This window comes from Mesocricetus auratus, unplaced genomic scaffold (assembly GCF_017639785.1).
Source record: "Mesocricetus auratus isolate SY011 unplaced genomic scaffold, BCM_Maur_2.0 Super-Scaffold_100022, whole genome shotgun sequence".
Lineage (NCBI taxonomy): Eukaryota > Metazoa > Chordata > Mammalia > Rodentia > Cricetidae > Mesocricetus > Mesocricetus auratus.
This window is the reverse complement of record NW_024429203.1, coordinates 24,672,198-24,690,955: the sequence shown is the minus strand read 5'-3', so window position 1 is coordinate 24,690,955 and position 18,758 is coordinate 24,672,198. Positions and strand designations below refer to the sequence as shown.

The following is an 18,758-nucleotide window of genomic DNA, read 5'->3' as shown; positions in this document are numbered from 1 at the left end:
CATGAATATTCATAATAACATTATTTATAATAGGCTAAAAAGTAAAAATATCACAACATGCAATCCATACAAGGATAAACAAAATGTGGTATATCTATACGGAGGACTACTATTCAGCCATGAAAAGGAATAAAATTCCAGAAAAGGCTGGGTGGCTCAACTTGACAAAACTGCTACATGAAAAAGAGCAGATAAAAAAGGTTAATAATCATATGATTCCATTTATATGAAATGCCCAGAAGAGGCAAATCTACAGAGGTGACTGGTAGTCTCTTAAGGTTGAGGAAAAGAGGTTGAAGAAATGAACAGTGGTTCTTCTTTGAAAGAGAATAAAGTCCCGAGTGTAGAGACGATGGCTGCACAACTGTGAAGGTTTTGAAACTTAAACTGAATGAGTTATGAGGTATGCGAACCATACCTGAAGAAGCAGCTGGTGGTGCACTAATGAAAAAGCATGGATGCTCTGCAACCTTAAGTGGTTTTCCCAAAGTCAAGCCACCATGGAGTGACAAGTGCGGCTGAAAACATCCCAACACCCACCGAGCTGTCTATTACTACATACGTTCTTAAGCAACTCTACAAGCCAAAAAGGTGCCCCCCAAAGAGCTGGAAAAACAAAGTATGGTACTAGTGTAAGAAAAGAGAGAGAGAGCCTGGTGGTGGTGGTGGTGGTGGTGGTGGTGGCGGTGGTGCACACCTTTAACCCTAGCACTCAGAAGGCAGAGGCAGGTGGATCTCTGAGGTTGAAAACAGCCCAGTCTATAAAGCTAGTTAGTTCCAGGACAGCCAGGGTCTCACAGAGAAATCCTGTTTCAGAAAAGAAGAGAAAAGAAAAGAAAAAAAGAGAAGAGGAGAGAGTATGGGAAGGGAGGGGACAGAAAAGAAAGAGAAGAAATTTTTGTTGTTGTTTTTTCGAGGCAGGGTTTCTCTATAGCTTTGGAGCCTGTCCTGGACCTTGAACTTGCTCTGTAGACCAGGCTGGTCTCGAACTCACAGAGATCTGCCTGTCGCTGCCTCCCAAGTGCTGGGACTAAAGGCATGTGCCACCACTGCCCAGTTGAAAGACAAGAAATTTAAACACAGCTGAAATGTGGTTTCTAAAATCTAGGGCTGGCAAAATGACTCAATGGGTAAAGGTGCTTACAGATAATCCTGAGGACCTGAGTTTGATCCCTGAGACCCACATGGTGAAAAGAGAGAACCAATTCCTGAAAGATCCTCTGACCTCCACACATGTGCCAAAGCCCATGGCACCACCACATACCAAAAAAACAAACAAACAAATCTTTTTAGAAAAAAATAATGTAGTGTATCTCCAAAAGTGAATTTGTGGCCTCAACTGAACATCTATTGACACATGGTAGATGCTGTGATTCAGGGTAGCCACCCACCCTTCACTGATGGTGCAATTAGAGCAGGCAGGCCACTGGTTGTAGCCGACTCAAAAGGAAGTCGATGAACTCAGAGGAGCCAGTGGGCTCAAATCACTGGCTCCTCTTCTATGTGTCAGGGCTCATGAGCAGCAAGCTCCAAACAAGTGATTTTCTTCCTCAGCATTGTAACAGTCTTTAAAGAGAGCCGAAAATACCATCTCAACATTTAATTGCCTCCCAGAATTACTACATCACAGAAGCTATTTAGGTTCAATATGTAAAGCCCTAATTCTGTAGCTGACGGGGACACAAAGATCACGGCTAGATACAACTACCTCATTGGGCTAGGGAAACTGTGGCTGTTAAATCAGAAGTGGAAAGGAAGCCAAGAACACACAATTGCTAAAAACGTTATTTCACAGGTTTAAAAAAAAGTGAGCTACTCATGTATTGTCAGAACATTGCTTATGCAACACAGAACATTTTGACAGAAGGAAAGGACAACAGGAGGCAGGAAGCAGAGACAGAAGTAAGGAATCCTGCAGGTGCCCAAGCCATCCAAAGAAACACAAGCTCTGCTTCTGCCTTCCACAACAAAAACAAGTCTGTTTCCCACAGCATCCAAGGAAGACTGCCTGCCAGAGACAGAAAACAAGTCACTACATGAAAATGTCAACTTGTTCCATGGAACACTACATTGGCAGCGAACAGATGTAAACCTTGTCATCTAGAGACTTGGGGCTGCTTCCTTCCCAGTTTTTTTGGGGGGGTGTTGCTTTAGGGGGTGTTTGTTTTTCAAGACAGGGTTTCTCTGTGTAACAGCCTTGGCTGTCCTGGAACTCACTTTGTAGACCAGGTCAGCCTCGAACTCACAAAGATCCATCTGCCTCTGCCTCCTGAGTGCTGGGATTAAAGGCGTGTGCCGCCACCACCTGGCTATCCTTCCCAGTTTTTTAACATCATGGTCCACTATCAAATTCAGTTCCAATTCATGCACATCCTAACATAAATAGACAAAAACACCACTTGAAAGTACACAGGATAGGAAGTCTATAAAATATTTTGTTCTCAAACTCCTAGCAGCTTTAGCTTATTTATAATTTTACATTAATTCAAGTAAAAGCACATACATGTATAAAAATGCTATAAATGAAAACCACTATTTTACATGCTGAGTTGACATTTTAAGCTCAATTGTTATTTCAGGGAAGACAGTACCATCTTACATGTATTGCAACTTGGGGTGATAAAGGTGCTCACCAATTAAAGAAAAATTTAACTAATTCAGATGCTTGCATGACAAACTAAATGATACTTCCCTTTCTCTGTGTACAACTACTGAGGCCCACAGCATACACTGTCCCCAACCATCAGCTACAACCTTGTATACTTGGTACTTCTGTTGACAGTGATGCCTAGAGGCTTAATAGTAATTATTTTCCTGTGCTGGGGTGGAACCCATGGCCTCACACATGACAGACACACACTCTACTATTGAGTCAATACTGAACCCCTAGTTCTACTGTTGTCATACCTCTTCGTACTAATTGCTCTTGGTATTGTAGTGATGTTACTTAAGTAAATATCGTATAAACTGATGAAAATTAGGGAGAAAAAATGGACATGCTTCTGTAAAAAGTAAGCATTCAACTTGAAAAAATTTAATAACATCACATTAGATATGGATGAGACATGGGCAAGAGACTGGAGAAAGACTATAAAAATCAAGGACTGCCGGGCGTTGGTGGCGTACGCCTTTAATCCCAGCACTCGGGAGGCAGAGGCAGGCGGATCTCTGTAAGTTCGAGACCAGCCTGGACTACCAAGGGAGTTCCAGGACAGCCTCCAAAGCCACAGAGAAACCCTGTCTCGAAAAAAACCAAAAAAAAAAAAAAAAAAAATCAAGGACTAAACTCATACCACTTTTAACAATGCCCTAAGTTTTCCTTCAAAAACAAAGCAAAATTGGAAATCATAATGAATTATAGGTGTGCTTAATGGAAAGATGAAGAAATGCCAATCAGAGCAAAAAAAAAAAAATCCCTTGGCCCCACAGCCAAACATAAGTCAATGTGTTTTTTAAACCTACTGCAAGGAGAAAAGGAGGCAAGGAAAGCTACAGAGGGTTAAACAAAGAAAGCACTTGGGCTGGAAAGATGTCTCAGTGGCTAAGAGTGCTTCCTGCTCTATCAGAGGACCAGGGTTCAGACCCTAGCACCTATACTGGGTGGCTCTGTGACCAAAAGATCTGACGCCCTCTCCTTACCTCAAACAAAATTTAAAAAAATTTTTTTTGGTTTTACGAGACAGGATTTCTCTGTATTGTTTTGGAGACTGTCGGTCCAGCCCAGCCTCAAACTCACAGAGATCCGCACAAAATAAATATTTTAAGCACTTTTTTAAACTTAAGTGATGCCAGTGGCTGAGACTGTAGATCAGTGGTAGAGCACGTGCTTGCATTTGCAAGGCTCCGGATTTGGTCCCCGACCTACACATACATGGAGCAGGGTGTTACATCAAGGACAATATATGGATTCTGTGCATACCTAATTCAAAACAAGTGAGTAATAAAAAATAAAATTAATACATAAGCCAAAGCTGGATACAGTGGTCCATACCTATAGGCTAAGGCAGGAGAGTTTGGGTTTGAGGTCAACTTAGGCTACCGAATGAGAACTTGTCTCAAAAGTAAATAAGTAGCAAGAAAGGACAAAAAGGTTCAGGTGACCAACAAATGGCCTGTCACTGTGACCCTCTCTTTCTCCTTCAATAGCTTCTTCAGTGCTATTCATGTCCCTTTGTGAGTGGAGGGGACAGAAGGATGATTCACAGGCAGCAAGGGAAAGGTCAGGTATACGAGGCTGGCTCCGGGAAAGGCAGCTTAGAAGCTAAAGAGGAAGCAGATCACCCCTCTTCTGAGCTGTACCACATGGGAGGTGCAAGAGACCCCCAGGCCGACACAGGCAGAGGGGCCAGGTGAGGCAGCCAGACAGTGCCACTGGCTGGCAGAGGGAGGCCCTTCTCACCACTGGTGAGGTTAACTAACCCTGGTGCAATCTTTCTGGAAAGCAATGAGGCAATATAAGTATCCGCTATCTCACAAACGTGTGCCCTCTGGCCCAGTAATTTCACTTTTAACAATCTATCTAAGGCAAAAGGTCTAAAATATTCCAAAGATTCAGATGCCAAAGCAGTTGCCACAGAAGATTTATGAAATGAAAACCCTTAAATTGTGCAAAAGGCTCAAAAAAAAAAAAAGTGCCGCAAAAACAGTAGTCACATCACCAAAACTCTGTGAAAATTGATGCTTACCAATAGCTGGGGCGGGAGCACAACGGTAGAAACCGGACCCTAGCTCCCCTCAATCCACAGGCTGGCAGGAGTGTTTTACAGTACCGATAACTACCACCTCCGGGTGGCAGGGTTATGGATGACATTTCCCCGTCTGCTTCTTCCTAATTTCCTGGATTTTCCCAAAGTTGTTCCATGAGCACAATGCTATTTTTATGAACAGGAAAAGGGGGAAGGTGGTAGAAGAGCGGCAATAAAAATAGACCGTGTGCTTGAGGTAAAGGAATTTATCATGCCTAATTTGGCTTCTCTTCCTTCCTCCATTAGGTTCAAGCTACCTGTATTCAAATGCTACTTTAACTCAACCCCTTGTCTACCCTGAGAAGAATAAAATTAACTTCTTGTACCAATAGCTGGTACTTTTTCCATACAGATGATACAAGGAACATCAGTTGAATTAATCCATTGAAGGTCAAGCCCAATTAAAGTAACCTCATGACCAGTGATGGAAAACTGAGGATTTCTTTTTTCCTTTTTTCATTGGATCACATAGTTATAAAGAAAAGAACAAGAAGTCTGCAGGAAGAACCCACAGCCTGACACTGTGGTGTCTTCAAAGGAGGAGAAGCACCTCAAAGCAGAAGGGGAAAGCTGGAGAAACCGGCTGACCACGCTGACCATATGTGGGGTGTAAACTAAGGGAAGTAAGCCCCACCCCACGAGGCTTCCATTTAAAACAGGGGATGTTGTTCAGGGTTAGTGTTTGCCAAGCATTCACAAAGTCCTGGATTTGACCCTGAGCATCACAAACAGCATCATATAACACAAGGAATTTTGCTTGGAGTGGTGACATATGCATATAGTACCAGCTTTCAGGAGCCTGGATGGAGGGGATCACATGAACCTAGAAGTTCAAGAACACTCTGGGCAACATAGAAAGACACTATCTTCAAATAGTCCAAGAGTTATTAAGAAAGACTCCATCAGGGCCAGACACAGGACTGAACAAGTAAAGGTGGTTCCACTCCAGGATCACATGGTAGAAGATTTTAACATGGTGAGCATGCACACACATACACAAATTGTAAATGAAAATTATAACTTTAAAAACTCAAATAGCTGGAGGGGGTGGAGCACACCTTTAAACTCAGCACTTGGGAAGCAGAGGCAGATGGATCTCTGTGAGTCTGAGGGCAGGCTGGTCTACAAAGAGAGTTTCAGGACAACCAGAGAAACCTTGTCTTGAAAGACAAAAAAAATTTTTAAAATAAAACAAACCCCAAGTCTTATTTTTCCACATTTATTTTGTTTTTGTTTTTCAAGACAGTGTTTCTCTGTGTAGCTTTGGAGGCTGTCCTGGAACTTACTCTGTAGATCAGGCTGGCCTAGAATGCACAGAGATTATCCTGCCTCTGCTTCCTGAGTGCTGGGATTTAAACTGTAGCCACCACCACCTGGCCACATATTTTTTTAAGATTCATTTTTTAATTATTTTTATTTATGTGTATGGAGTGGAGAATATATGTGCACATGAGTGCAGGTGCCCACAGAGGCCAGAGACATCAGATCCCCCTGGAACTAGAGTTATATTAACGGACGGCTGTAAGATATTTGACATGGGTGCTGAGAACTGAACTCTGGCCCTCTGTAAGATTACAGAGCCACTGCTAAAGTCCTTCCACACATTTAATCATTCAATGAGCACTTAAACTGCATTGCCCACTTGTAGTGGAATAATCTTTTTGTAAACTGTGAAGATGTGTCACTCTGATTGGTTTAATAAAAAGCAGGATTTTGAGGCACAGAGGATGCTGGGAAGAGGAAGGATGCAGTTGTCAGTGAGATGGAGAGGGAATAGCAAGAGCAGTAGAGTGTTCCACTGGAAGCTCCACCGTAGCAACTGCCTCCCCCTCCAAACCCTGCCCTGAGGACCGCCTGCCTGCCAAGTGTCGGTTCTCCCCACCCCCACCTCACCCCCAGCTCCTCAAGACCTCACACACAGGGTATTTAAGCTCAGGTCGCTAGACCTGCCATGTGATTTCTCCTTCCCCTGAGATCACCCAGGAATGCTCTGCTCAGATTAAAACCTGGTCTTATTAATTAAGCTTGATTTAGCTTACTGCAGTGGCAAAGAAACACACTACCGGGGATTCAAAAATACATATCACAAAGTAAAGGTAACAGAGCCACACAAAAGAACATATATTAAAAAATATGGGTTAACTTAAGTTAGAAGAGCTAGTTAGAAGCAAGCCTAAGCGGACAGCCTCCAAAACAATACAGAGAAACCCTGTCTCGCAAAACCAAAAAAAAAAAAAAAAAAAGAAACATGCCAGCTGGGCATTGGTGACGCACGCCTTTAATCCCAGCACTTGGTAGGCAGAGGCAGGCGGATCTCCATGAGTTCAAGGCCAGCCTGGTCTACAGAGCTAGTTCCAGGACAGTCTCCAAAACAATACAGAGAAACCCTGTCTTGAAAAACCAAAAAAAAGAAACATGCCTAAGCAATTGACCAAGCTTTTATAATTAATAATAAGTCTCCATGTCATTATTGAGGAGCCAATGGTCCCAATGGAAAAAATCCAACTACAAGTACTAGGTATATAATCATATAATCATATAAAATTATTAAACTAGCTGGGCATTGGTGGTGCACGCCTTTAATCCCAGCACTCGGGAGGCAGAGGCAGGAGGATCTTTGTGAGTTCGAGTCCAGCTTAGTCTACAAGAGCTAGTTCCAGGACAGCCTCCAAAGCCACAGAGAAACCCTGTCTCGGGGAAAAAAAAAAAGAGGAACTCTAGATAAATGATTGTTGGCCCTCACCTGTATCATCAGGGTATGTATCTGACTGACCAGTTCTCTTAATGACTTGGGGCTACGTAGTGAGAAGCTGTCTCTCAAGAAAAAAAGAGGAAGGAAGGGAGGGGGAGAGAGAAGGGGAGGGGGAAAGAGGCAAGGAGAAGCATGGGAACCTAGACATTCACATTTGCAAGGAGCTATGAGAAAGGACTCAAGGCTGGCCAGCAGGTGCGAGTGCTGAAATTGGGCAGAACTTCTTTTTGGGGGCAGGGTTTGAGACGGGGTTTCTCTGTATAGCTTTGGAGCCTGTCCTGGAACTAGTTCTGCAGACCAGGCTGACCTCGAACTCACAGAGATCTGCCTGCCTCTGCTTCCCAAGTGCTGGGATTAAAGGCATGAACCACCAACGCCCATCTTGGGCAGAACTTCTTAATCAAAACCTAAATTTAACTTGAACTAGCCAAAATTCCCATCTGAGTAAGCCCTGCCCACACAGACAAGTCTAAAGAAGCAGTGGGGTCACTCCTCCTTCCTATTGATTCTCTGGGAAATGTGGTAAAGTACACAATCTGATTCCTCCTTTTTCTTTTAGACCTGTCTCCTATAGTCTGGATTAGCCTGCAGTCCACTAGTTGAGGCTGATCTCCAACTGCTTATCTCCCCACCTCCAATTCCAAAGCGCTGGGACTACAGGTATGTAGTACCACACCCAGCTGACTCCTACCTCTTTGAAAAGCTTAATTCTGAGAGGCAGAGTCCTTGTCTACCAGGGGTCACACACTTGCTAAATTGTAATATGTTCCTAAAATAACATCAAGAATGCTCATCCAACAGTTCTGTGCTGGCTGATTGGATTCTACTCTGAACAGATCTAAACACAGGTCTTTCCAGTTCATTCATCACAGACTGCTGAGCCTTCACAATGACGTTGCCTTGGCTATTTGTTTAGCAATGATTTATTATGCAAGAACAAAAGCCCAGGAGACTGTATATAATTTTCAGCCTGTGGATGCCATCATAAGTCATCCACAGGGCACTCCAACTCAACCAGTACACCAGTAAGGGAGTTACTCTATATTAGGAGAGGCTAGAGAACCACTGATGGGTGTGAGAAAGTCACACAGAAAACAGGTAAAGCTCAGGCCATAAATCATATCAGTTATGTATCTAGTTGTAAGATAGTGCATGGTAACTGACTGGTATGTACGGCCTGGCCAGTGAGGTACGACCAGCTAAGAAAGCCTGCTTTGGCAAGGGGATCTCTATGAGTTCGAGTTCAGCCTGGTCTACAGAGTGAGTGCCATAATAGACTACACAGAGAAACCCTGTCTGGAAAAACAAAAAGAAAGAGAGAGAGAGAGAGAGAGAGAGGGAGGGAGGGAGGGAGGGAGGGAGGGAGGGAGGGAGGGAGGGAGGGAGGGAGGGAGGGAGGCAAGGGAGGAAGGAAGGAAGGAAGGAAGGAAGGAAGGAAGGAAGGAAGGAAGGAAGGAAGGAAGGAAGGAAGGAAGGAAGGAAGGAAAGAAAGAAGCCTCCTTCACTGGAAGGTCAAGCCAGCCTGAGACTAGCTGTGTTCCCTAGGAGTGCCCTCAATACAGTGGCACAAATAAAAACTATGTTGTACACAAGTTTCTGGTCATCCTCCTATATTTATGTCCTTCCCTTCTTGATTCCCTTTGCATTTGCCATGAAGAGGGGGCACTGAGCTGGACATTAGTGGCACACACCTTTAGTCCCAGCATTTGGGAGGCAGAGGCAGGCAGATCTCCCAGTCTACAGAGCGAGGTCCATAACAGCCAGAGCTGCAAAGAGAAACCCTGTCTCAAAAAAAAAAAAATTGACTACCTCCCTTGCCTCAAAAAACTAAGAGGCATAAAAGGTTTTTTTTTTCCCCGCTTAACCTTAAAATAATCAGCATGGAATTTTGTTGTTTTTTTTTTCTTTTTTTTTAAATTTAGATAAGAAACAAGGTTGCTTCACAAGTCAGTTCCAGGTCCCTCTCCCTTTCCCTCCCCTCCTCCCGTGCCCTCCCCCATCCCCCCCCCCCCGTTATCCCCTCGTTTCCCCAGGGAGGGTGAGGCCCTCCATGGGGGTGTCCATAGTCTGTCATTTCATATAGGGCAGGGCCTAGACCCTTCCCCAAGAGTTCAGGGTGAGAGTGCACCTCACATTGTTCTATGGGAGTCCAAAGTCCGTGTGTATACTTGGGATGGGTACTGATCTGCTGCCCAAGGCTCAATAGATTACCTAGGCCTCCTCACTGACACCCAGATTCAGGGGGTCTTGATCAGTCCCATGCTGGCTTCCCAGGCTGATGCCTGGGCAGCATGGAATTTTGAAAAGACACCAACAAAGGTTATCTGTGCTTGGATATGCTGCAATCTGATGTCAACTCCTGGTCACAGCCAATTTCATAATGCATAGAAGAAGACCTATAGAATCTGGCCTGTCCCCCTGCCTGTCTGACTCCTCCCTACCACTAAAGCCTTTGGGTCTAATCTATGGGTGGTCCTTTCTGGCTCCAGGGTCTCTGCACTTGCCTTTCCTTTTGTTTAGAATGCTTTGTCTTCTCAGTCTTTTGAAGCTGGATTTTCCTCATCATCAGCTAAAGAAGCATCTTGCTTTCCATGACCTATCTGAAGCTGCATCCTTCCCCATAGTCTCCAGCCCATTCATTTTCTCCCTTTTAATGGGATTTTGGTTGTTTGCTGTTGTGCAGGATTCTTGCCTATCTCCATCCATCTGAAAGTAAATTCTAGAGACTGGAGAGATGGCTCAGCAGTTAAGAGCACTGGCTGCTCTTCCAGAGGACCCGGTTCAATTCTCAACAACCACATGGCAGCTCACAACTGTCTGAAACTCTAGTTACATAGAATCTGATACCTTCACACCAATGCACATAAATAAAATTAAATTTAAAAAAAAAGAATGTAAGTAAATTCTAGCTAAGTGTGGCAGAGCATGCCTTTAATGCCAGCACTGGGGGCAAATTGATCTCTATGAGTTCTAGGCCAGCCTCAGCTACATATACCTTGTTTCAAAATAAAGAAATTGAGTAAGTTTCAGGATACAGATGGGTGTTTGTTTGTTTGTTTGTTTGTTTGTTTGTTTGGTGTGCATGTCCTTCTCAGTATTGTATTCCAAAACTAGAACCCATCAAACAGCCTGCATGGATAAATAAATAGGTATGGGGAAGATTCCACTAATAGCAGAAATGTCTTAGGTACCTCAATCTCAGAGCCCCTTGCGTACAAAGAACATTTCTTTCATTTTCAAAACATTGACTTTGTCCTCTTTTATGCCATGCACCAAAACACACTAGCCAGACTGATGCTTGGGAAATGAACCAGCACTTCTGGCTCAGAGACAACTGGTCTGGGCGCCTCTGGCTTGAGCCAGATCTATGACTTTCTAGGGAGTTGGCACCAAAGTCAGAATGTTAAAATAAACATCTTTGATGCTGAAGTAGAATATTGGTGCTCTGGCTCTGCAAACATAGTCCTAACTGGCCTCACCACCTCACAAAGGTTCAAGCAAAGGAGTAACCCCATCACAAGGAGACCAAAATGAACTCAGTCACCTGTCAGTAGTCACCTCTAGATTGTCCAGGGATGGAGCTGTCATCCTTAATGTAAGGCATGCAAAGCTGCTTTCCATTTCTTTTGTTCTATTTACTAGTGACTCTGCTCCCGCTTCTCCTACTTTTTTTTTTTTTTTTTTGGTTTTTCAAGACAGGGTTTCTCTGTGGCTTTGGAGGCTGTCCTGGAACTCACTCTGTAGACCAGGCTGGCCTCGAACTCACAGACACCCGCTTGCCTCTGCCTCCCGAGTGCTGGGAATAAAAGCATGCACCACCACTGCCAGGATGTTCCCACTTTCTAAAGGGCACACACATGAGCTCATCTGCCTTATTAAAGTCTTCTTTAAAGGTAAAAGTCAGGCTTTGAGTCCTCGCAAACTGAGTGTGAGGTGAAATACACCCTTCACAAATGCACGTGCACACAGCCTTAGGAATGAGGACTTAGGGCAAAATGTTTTCTCCACGACACACCTAGATTTTCAAATTCCTCAATGGTAAAGCACATGCCTGGTATATGTGAGGATGGTATACTTGCTATACATGAGGATTTACCATCCTCAATGGTGAAACACTTGCCTGGCATACATGAGGTCCCGGATTGGAAGCCCAGCAAAGGCGACATCATGCCACAAAGCGAACTCTTCTAAGTAGTAAGATGTGTACATAAATGCAAAGTGCAAATCCTTTTGTTTGGGGGTGGTAGATAATGATTTTGTTTGTGTCTCTGTTTGTGACAAGGTTTATGAAATTCACACTGGCCTTGAACTTGATTCAAACTCATGACCCTGTTCTTAGCCTCCCAAGTGCTGGGATTATAGGTATATATCACTACACCCATCTACAAAAACTACATTGGGGGGAACCAAAACAACAACAAAAACCTGTTCCATCATCAGCATAACAAAAATTAATGATGAAAATTTGAGCCACATGAGGGGCTCCATGTAATTCCAGCATGCCAGAGAAGACAGGAGGATGGTGAGTTGAAGGTCAGACTGGGCTACATAAGACCCTGCCTCAAAAAAATAAAAATAATACTAAAGGATTGGAGAGATGGCTCAGTGGTTAAGAACACAGGATGTTCTTCCAGGGAACCAGGGTTTGATTCTCAAAACCTATAAGGCTGGTGGTGGCTCACAACAGTTCCAGGGGAAGTGACGTCTTCTTCTGGTCTCCAGGGGCATCAGTTGCAAGTGGTACAGAGGCAGCCAAGCCAGCAAAACACCTGTACACATTAGTTAGTTAATTTGTTCATTAATTAGTTCAATTGAAAAAGCCGTGTGGTAGCAAAAACCGGTAATCCAACACAGAGAAACTAAAGCAGGAGAGGTTTCAAACTCAAGGACTCAGTGGGGTACACAGTGAGTTTCTGGCCAGCCTGAGCTACGGAGAGAATCTGGGGGAAATAAAACAAAAGGGTTGAGGATATATACACTCAGTGGTGAAAAATACTTGTGTAATTGTGTTCAATCACCAGCAGTCAAATAAATATTTTAGACGCCCCAAAGCAAAAGCCAATGTTTTTCTCAGATAAGTCATGCGCCATCATCACCGCCACTACTACTACCACCACCGCTGGGCCACAGATAAAAGTCCCTTGTTTAAAAATAAATAAATAGCCCGGCGGTGGTAGCACACACCTTTAATCCCAGCACTCGGGAGGCAGAGACAGGCAGATCTCTGTGAGTTCCAGACCAGCCTGGTCTACAAGAGGTAGTTCCAGGACAGCCTCCAAAGCCACAGAGAAACCCTGTCTCGAAACACCAAAATAAATAAATAAATGTCAGTAAAATAAAATGAAATGTAATGAAAAACTTTTTTTTTTGGTTTTTCCAGACAGGGTTTCTCTGTATTGTTCTGGAGGCTGTACTGGAACTTGCTCTGTAGACCAGCCCGGCCTCGAACTCACAGAGATCCACCTGCCTCTGCCTCCCGAGTGCTGGGATTAAAGGTGTGCCAACACCTAGTGAAAAACTATTCTGATTGAATGTCATAGCCCATATAGGTTCATGCCTATAATTCCAACACCAGGGGAGTCTGGGGCAAGAGGGTCACCAAGAATTTCAGAGCAGCTTGGACTCCAGAGTGTTACACCGAGGAACTTTAAAGCAGCACTTGAAATCGTAGTAGACTGGTTTTTTTTCTTGCACAAAAGCATAACATGCAGCTTGTGTCTGCCTATCCGGAACCAACGGCACTTTTGGTCAAGAGCTCTTCCCAGGGTGTAAAATGCAAAAAAAAGGGGGGGGGGCAGGGTACTAGCCAGCCTTACTCATTTTATCGACTACAGCACCCGATGAGAACGATGACAACATTTCTTACCTATTTCTTAAGTGCCAAACACTGCATGGACAGCATTACACATAGCAGTTAATCTTCCCAACACTCAAAACTGGTAAGGTTGAGTGCTACTGTCATCCCATTGTAGATGAAGAAATGCAAGCACGAAAAGGTTTGGCCTGTCAGTATTCAGGGCCCAGCACAGCAGGGGATTCAGACCAGGCAGTGTTAGGCAAAACTGAAGCTCTTACCAAGAACCAGTGACAGGAGACGAAAGGATACAGGCTGAAATAACAACTCACCAACATTTTGGCCAAAAGCTTTTCTAGTCATGTGTAGTTTTTTGTTTTTGTTTTTTTTTTTTGGTTTTTTTTTTTGGTTTTTACGAGACAGGGTTTCTCTGTTTTGGAGGCTGTCGGTCCAGCCTGACCTGGAACTCACAGAGATCCGCCTGCCTCTGCCTCCCGAGTGCTGGGATTAAAGGCGTGCGCCACCACCGCCCGGCCATGTGTAGTTTTTAAATACACACAGAAGTAGCTGGCTATTCCTTGTTCCAGCCATCCAACTAGCTTGAAGATACAATTAGGCACAGGAAATAGGCTATAAGTAATGGAGGGGGGGGGGGAATCTATGTTAAACAAACAAAAATTTCCCTTAATATTTTATAGTGTTCTACCAAAAGAACAGAGAACCTAGGGCTATGTGTCTCAAAAAAGAAAAAAAAAAAAAAAAAAGAAAGGAAAGGAAAGCAAAGCAGGCAGGACAAAGGAAGACAGGGTGAGCCACTGACCAAAGCCTGTCGCTCCCATGAGCCCTTCTGCAGTGATGCTCACTCAAGCACTGCAGAGCTACTGGCAGCGTCAAGTCTCAGCTCCTGGAAGCCATACTGCAAAGGTACTCTACAGCCACATAGAACGAGAGCACCTTTTCTCTGCATTATTCTATGCGCCTTTTGGGTCCTACTCTGGGAAGTTGGAGTTAACGGAGGATTTGGACAGGGGCCAGCTTCACTTATTGTTGGACGGAGTGCAGTAGCTTAGTCAATAAATGAAGTTTGCTTTAGCTTCTTAGTCCTTGGAATGGGTCACATAGGAAGGGGGGGCATAAATAGTTCTCTGATATACAGAAAATGCCCCCTACCAACACAGGCATCATCGGAATTACCTGGGTCTGATTTTGATACACCACTAGAAGAAAAACTCAGACCATTCAGTGACAAAAAGGAGGAAAGGAAACAGAAAGGGTAAAAAAAATCATACACCTTCAAAAAGGGAAAAAAATAACCTATTGTAGTGGAAAGAGATGGGAAGAAAAACAATCGTTTGCCTCCATTTGACCTGACTGCAGCAGAAAAACACTGCAGGGCACAGGGAGAAAAGTCTATCTCCCTTAGTAACACACGCAGCAGCTCCCGCAACTCCTAGTACCTAGGCACCTTCCTTGCCATTATATAACCGAACCATGGCCTTAATAGGCCATCATACTGCCTGTCAGCAACTGCTGGGCACATCTCAGCTGTCAGGGTTGAAGGACCCCTTCCAAAATGAATTCAGGTAAGCAGGGAGCGGGCCAAAATATGCCCATGGTTCACCCTGAGCACGTGACAGCTCCTTGAGAACTGAGCTTCACTCATGTCGTCGCCCGAGTCATTTAAGTAGCAAAAAGATAGGGCACTTGGAACTGGAGCTAGGAAATTGCATGCTGCTACAGAAGCACAAACAAATGCTGGTGTGGTCTCTGCCACACATGCAACTCATTGTCCCAGCCATTTCAGCCTCATTCAATATTTCCATACATAGGAATTGCATAACTGCACGCCACAAACGATCAAAGATAAAAACCCACATAAACAGTGACACCCGTCTATAAACAAGTCAATGCTGTAAAGGCTGCAGTCCTAGAGGATACTAAGGTCTCAGAGAAAACTCTACACACACACACACACACACACACACACACACACACACACTAGAAAGCAGCCAGACCAACCATAATTAGGCACTGGCTTTGCTGACTACTGAAGACAGAAATGTCCCTTTTATATATAAAGCCAAGAATCAACTGTTTGCAATTACGTTTACAAGACACTCAACCAAGCCTGTCATAGATTTTTTTAAATCAATATTTTGGTATATCTAAGAGCAGAAAGATTCAAAATTCTTTAAATCACAGAAAACATAGCCAGACAACCAATTAAGTTTGTGGAGTCTATTTCCCAGAGGTCAGAGCAAAATAATTACAGAAGCAGAGGGAGGAGGAGGGGCAACAAGGGCTGAGGCGTATTGTTTGTAAACACAGTTTGGCTTGGTCCACAGTAAACAGGACTCCACGCACTGTATGGGGTAAGGAGATGCAGCCTCAAACTACAGCTGTGGGGCTGAGGGATTGCAACAGGAGAGGCACGCTTCAGTATGTCACTTGGCTCTGAAGACTCGAGGCCCTCTGGTAAAAACTGACAAAAAAGGCTTCAAGGGGTCCCACCAGAGGAAGTGAAACTGACCAATCACTCCTCCACAGCCACCCACCCAGTCACCCTAGGAAGAAGGGCCCCTTGTAGTCTTTGACAGAGAAGAGAGGCGAGGGAAGGAACTTCAGGTTGCAAATAAGCAGGACACAAGGCCCAGATAGGGAGTGACTGCCATAAAAGCCAAAACAAGGTAGGCGAAGATAACCAGCGGCTAGGGTGAAGAGGTGAAGGGAGCTGGTGTGTTCTGGGTAGGAAGCTGCACAAGCTAAGCTGTAAAGGGTTTTCATTAGCCAGGCTAAAGAAAAACTCAAGCTACTGTTTTAAGCATAATGAATGACTACATTAAAAATATCCACTCAAGTGAGGTATTGAGCAAAGAATAATTAGGAATTCAAATGGGCTTTGTGGGTACCATCAAAACTCAAGGATTCCTCAGTACTCTCAAAGAAGGCTATGTAAAAGTGCTACCAATGTTTCCTTAAAAAAAAAAGTGTGTATATACATACATGGCTTCCTAATTGACCTTGGCCAATTTCACTACTACAGCTCCTCAAATCCCTTGGGAACCGAAGGGCCCAAATGAGTGTAATTCTTTAGTGTCAATCCCACGGTCCCCTTCCCTACTGAAAAGCCCACCCTGAGCTCTACAAAGCCCACAATTCCAGACCCTCTGACAACTAAAAATAACCAGCAAAGCATCTACCCTAAATTGTTTAACCCTTGGTTAGCTAGTGCCACCCAGACCCTTTGAGACATCTATTCCTGGGTCCCTTCCATTTTCCCCTTATTTCCCCGTTTCCTTCACTGCCTCCTCCAATAATCAAGTGTGCTCCTCAGGCTTCCAAATGACACCATCAATCAGTCTTAAATAATCAAACGTGAATCCCTATCTCTGCCATGGGTGCCAGGTCCTTCTTATCTCGTACCCACCGCACACACTGAGTCCGTGCCCCAGCCGTCCCGCTGCCTCTGGGAAGCCTGAGGTGGCCAGTTTGAGCGTCTCCCCCCATCCTGTGGTCCACATTGCATATGCCCCTGCCCTCATTTTCTGATGGTTTCCTAATTGCTGGTTCCGGAGTCTTCCTGGCGTGCAGTCCGCCGGCCCCCGGAGAGTTCCAACGCCTCCTTTCCAGTCACCCCCCTAGCACCCTGCGCACAGCCCTGGGGACCCTTTAGGTGCCCAGCTGCTCAGTTCCTCCCCCCTCTGCTGTGAGGTTCCTGCCTTCTCCCGCCGCCACCGCTGCTGACCCTGACCCGAGCCCCCGGGAATCGCGTACTTCCCTGGCCCGGCTTCCCTGCAACGCCCCCCCGGGCAGCGCAGCCCGCAACCGCGCGGTCCCCAGAGCCATTACCTTGGCCTTGGTGACGAGGTGCGTGGCCCGCTTGACCACAGCGAAGTTGCCCTTGCCGATGGTGCGGTCGATCTCGTAGTAGCCGATGCGAGCGGGCATCGGCCCGCGGGAGGCCGGGGCTGTGGGACGCGGCTGGCCGGCGGCCGGGGGCACAGTGGCGGGGGCTGCCGGGGGCCCCGCGGCGGGCGGAGGCAGCAGGCGGCCGGCCGGCCCGGCTCCCCCTGCTCCGGCCACGGCAACCCCACCAGCTCCGCTCGCCGCCGCCGCCGCCATCTTGTTGTGCAGTGAAACCTCCGGGGCCGCGGGGAGCCGGCCGGGGGGGAGGGGGCGCGGGGGGGCCGAAAGAGGGGGGTTGCCGACAGACGTCACTCCGGGAGGCGGGGCTCCCGCGCCGCCGGGCGCCCGGCGCCATGGCAACCGCGCGTCACGTGCGGACGCGCGTCACTGCCCGGAGCCATGGCAACCGTGACCTCACCGAGCGAACTCGACCTTCCCGCGTGGGTCCCTGTTCCTGAGGCGCTGGCTCCCGAGTGCCCCCATCTGGGGACAGGCAGTGAAAACGTCCAGGGTTTGCAGTAACCGCGCCTAGCGAGGTAGGGATACACGATGAGACACCCCAGAACACAGAACCCCCGACGGCCCCTGGGTCGCCGATGGGATCCCTGCTCTGACCTGTGTCCCAGTTCAGTCACCACCAAACCTCCCTTAAAAGGATTTCCTCATCACCAAAAATACCATCCTTGTCCCACTTTAGCCCTGGAGGCCACAGAGGCAGGAATAGCTACAGTATTTAAGCAACTGTAACCAAGTTGGTGGCAAGGCAGGGGAATTGTTCAGCAAAACTCTTATAAAACTCTTATAGCTCACCTTGTACAATCAATCTACGACTAGTCATCGAACACAGAAGAATGGGGAAGTTTTAGAGTTTGCATATTCAAGGCCGATAAACCTAGCCCAAAAACGCATTCCAGTCACTGGGTGGGTGAGGATCAGAAAAGGCACGTCATTTTCTTTCCTGCACCTCCCTCTCCACCCTCCTTACCCACCCCCACCCCGTCTCAGAACAGCTCTATAGCCAGTGTTTGTCAGAATTTCTGCACTCCTTTTCTGTCGTGGGTTAGTACTGGTGAAGCGCTGATGAGCCGTGCCTCAAGAGCCATGTCATGTTTAAAGATGAGCAATGAGTTAAGCAAAATGAGTAAATAATATAAATTCCATCCCTACTAATGACTCTCCAAGGACATTAAAGGTGATCAAATTAATAACCCCAGCAATAAAACTCATATCCTCTTTCTTCCCTCCAGTTATCTGACATTCTGAATTCTGGGCTGTTCCCAAGCCTCCCCCTCCTTCTTCCTTATTAAATAGATTGATTTAGCTGCCTCTGGTGGGGATAGGAAATTGGGCTGTAAAGGAGAGACAGCCTTTGGCCTGTTAGGAAAGGAAGAAAAAGGCTGTGAACATTCCTCTGTAAAGTGTATCCCATGTATCCAGGGCTGACCTACCTACACCTAGGCACACTCCATGGCACAGAAGTATTGTCCGGTCACTACCTGTACAAAATTAAAAACTGACATCCAAGAGGCTGTGGAGAGAGGGGAACACTCCTCCACTGCTG

General features: G+C 45.8%; 1 protein-coding gene across 1 annotated transcript in view; it reads right to left on the bottom strand.

Moving 5' to 3' along the window:
- Sik3 (SIK family kinase 3) overlaps window positions 1–17,428 on the bottom strand; it is a 225,485-nt gene extending 208,057 nt beyond the window's left edge. Inside the window, 1 exon segment of the mRNA XM_013112888.3 lies at window positions 17,141–17,428. Within this exon segment, the coding sequence (XP_012968342.2) occupies window positions 17,141–17,413 (273 nt within the window). The 5' untranslated portion in view covers window positions 17,414–17,428.
- Between the last annotated feature and the right edge of the window lie 1,330 nt (window positions 17,429–18,758).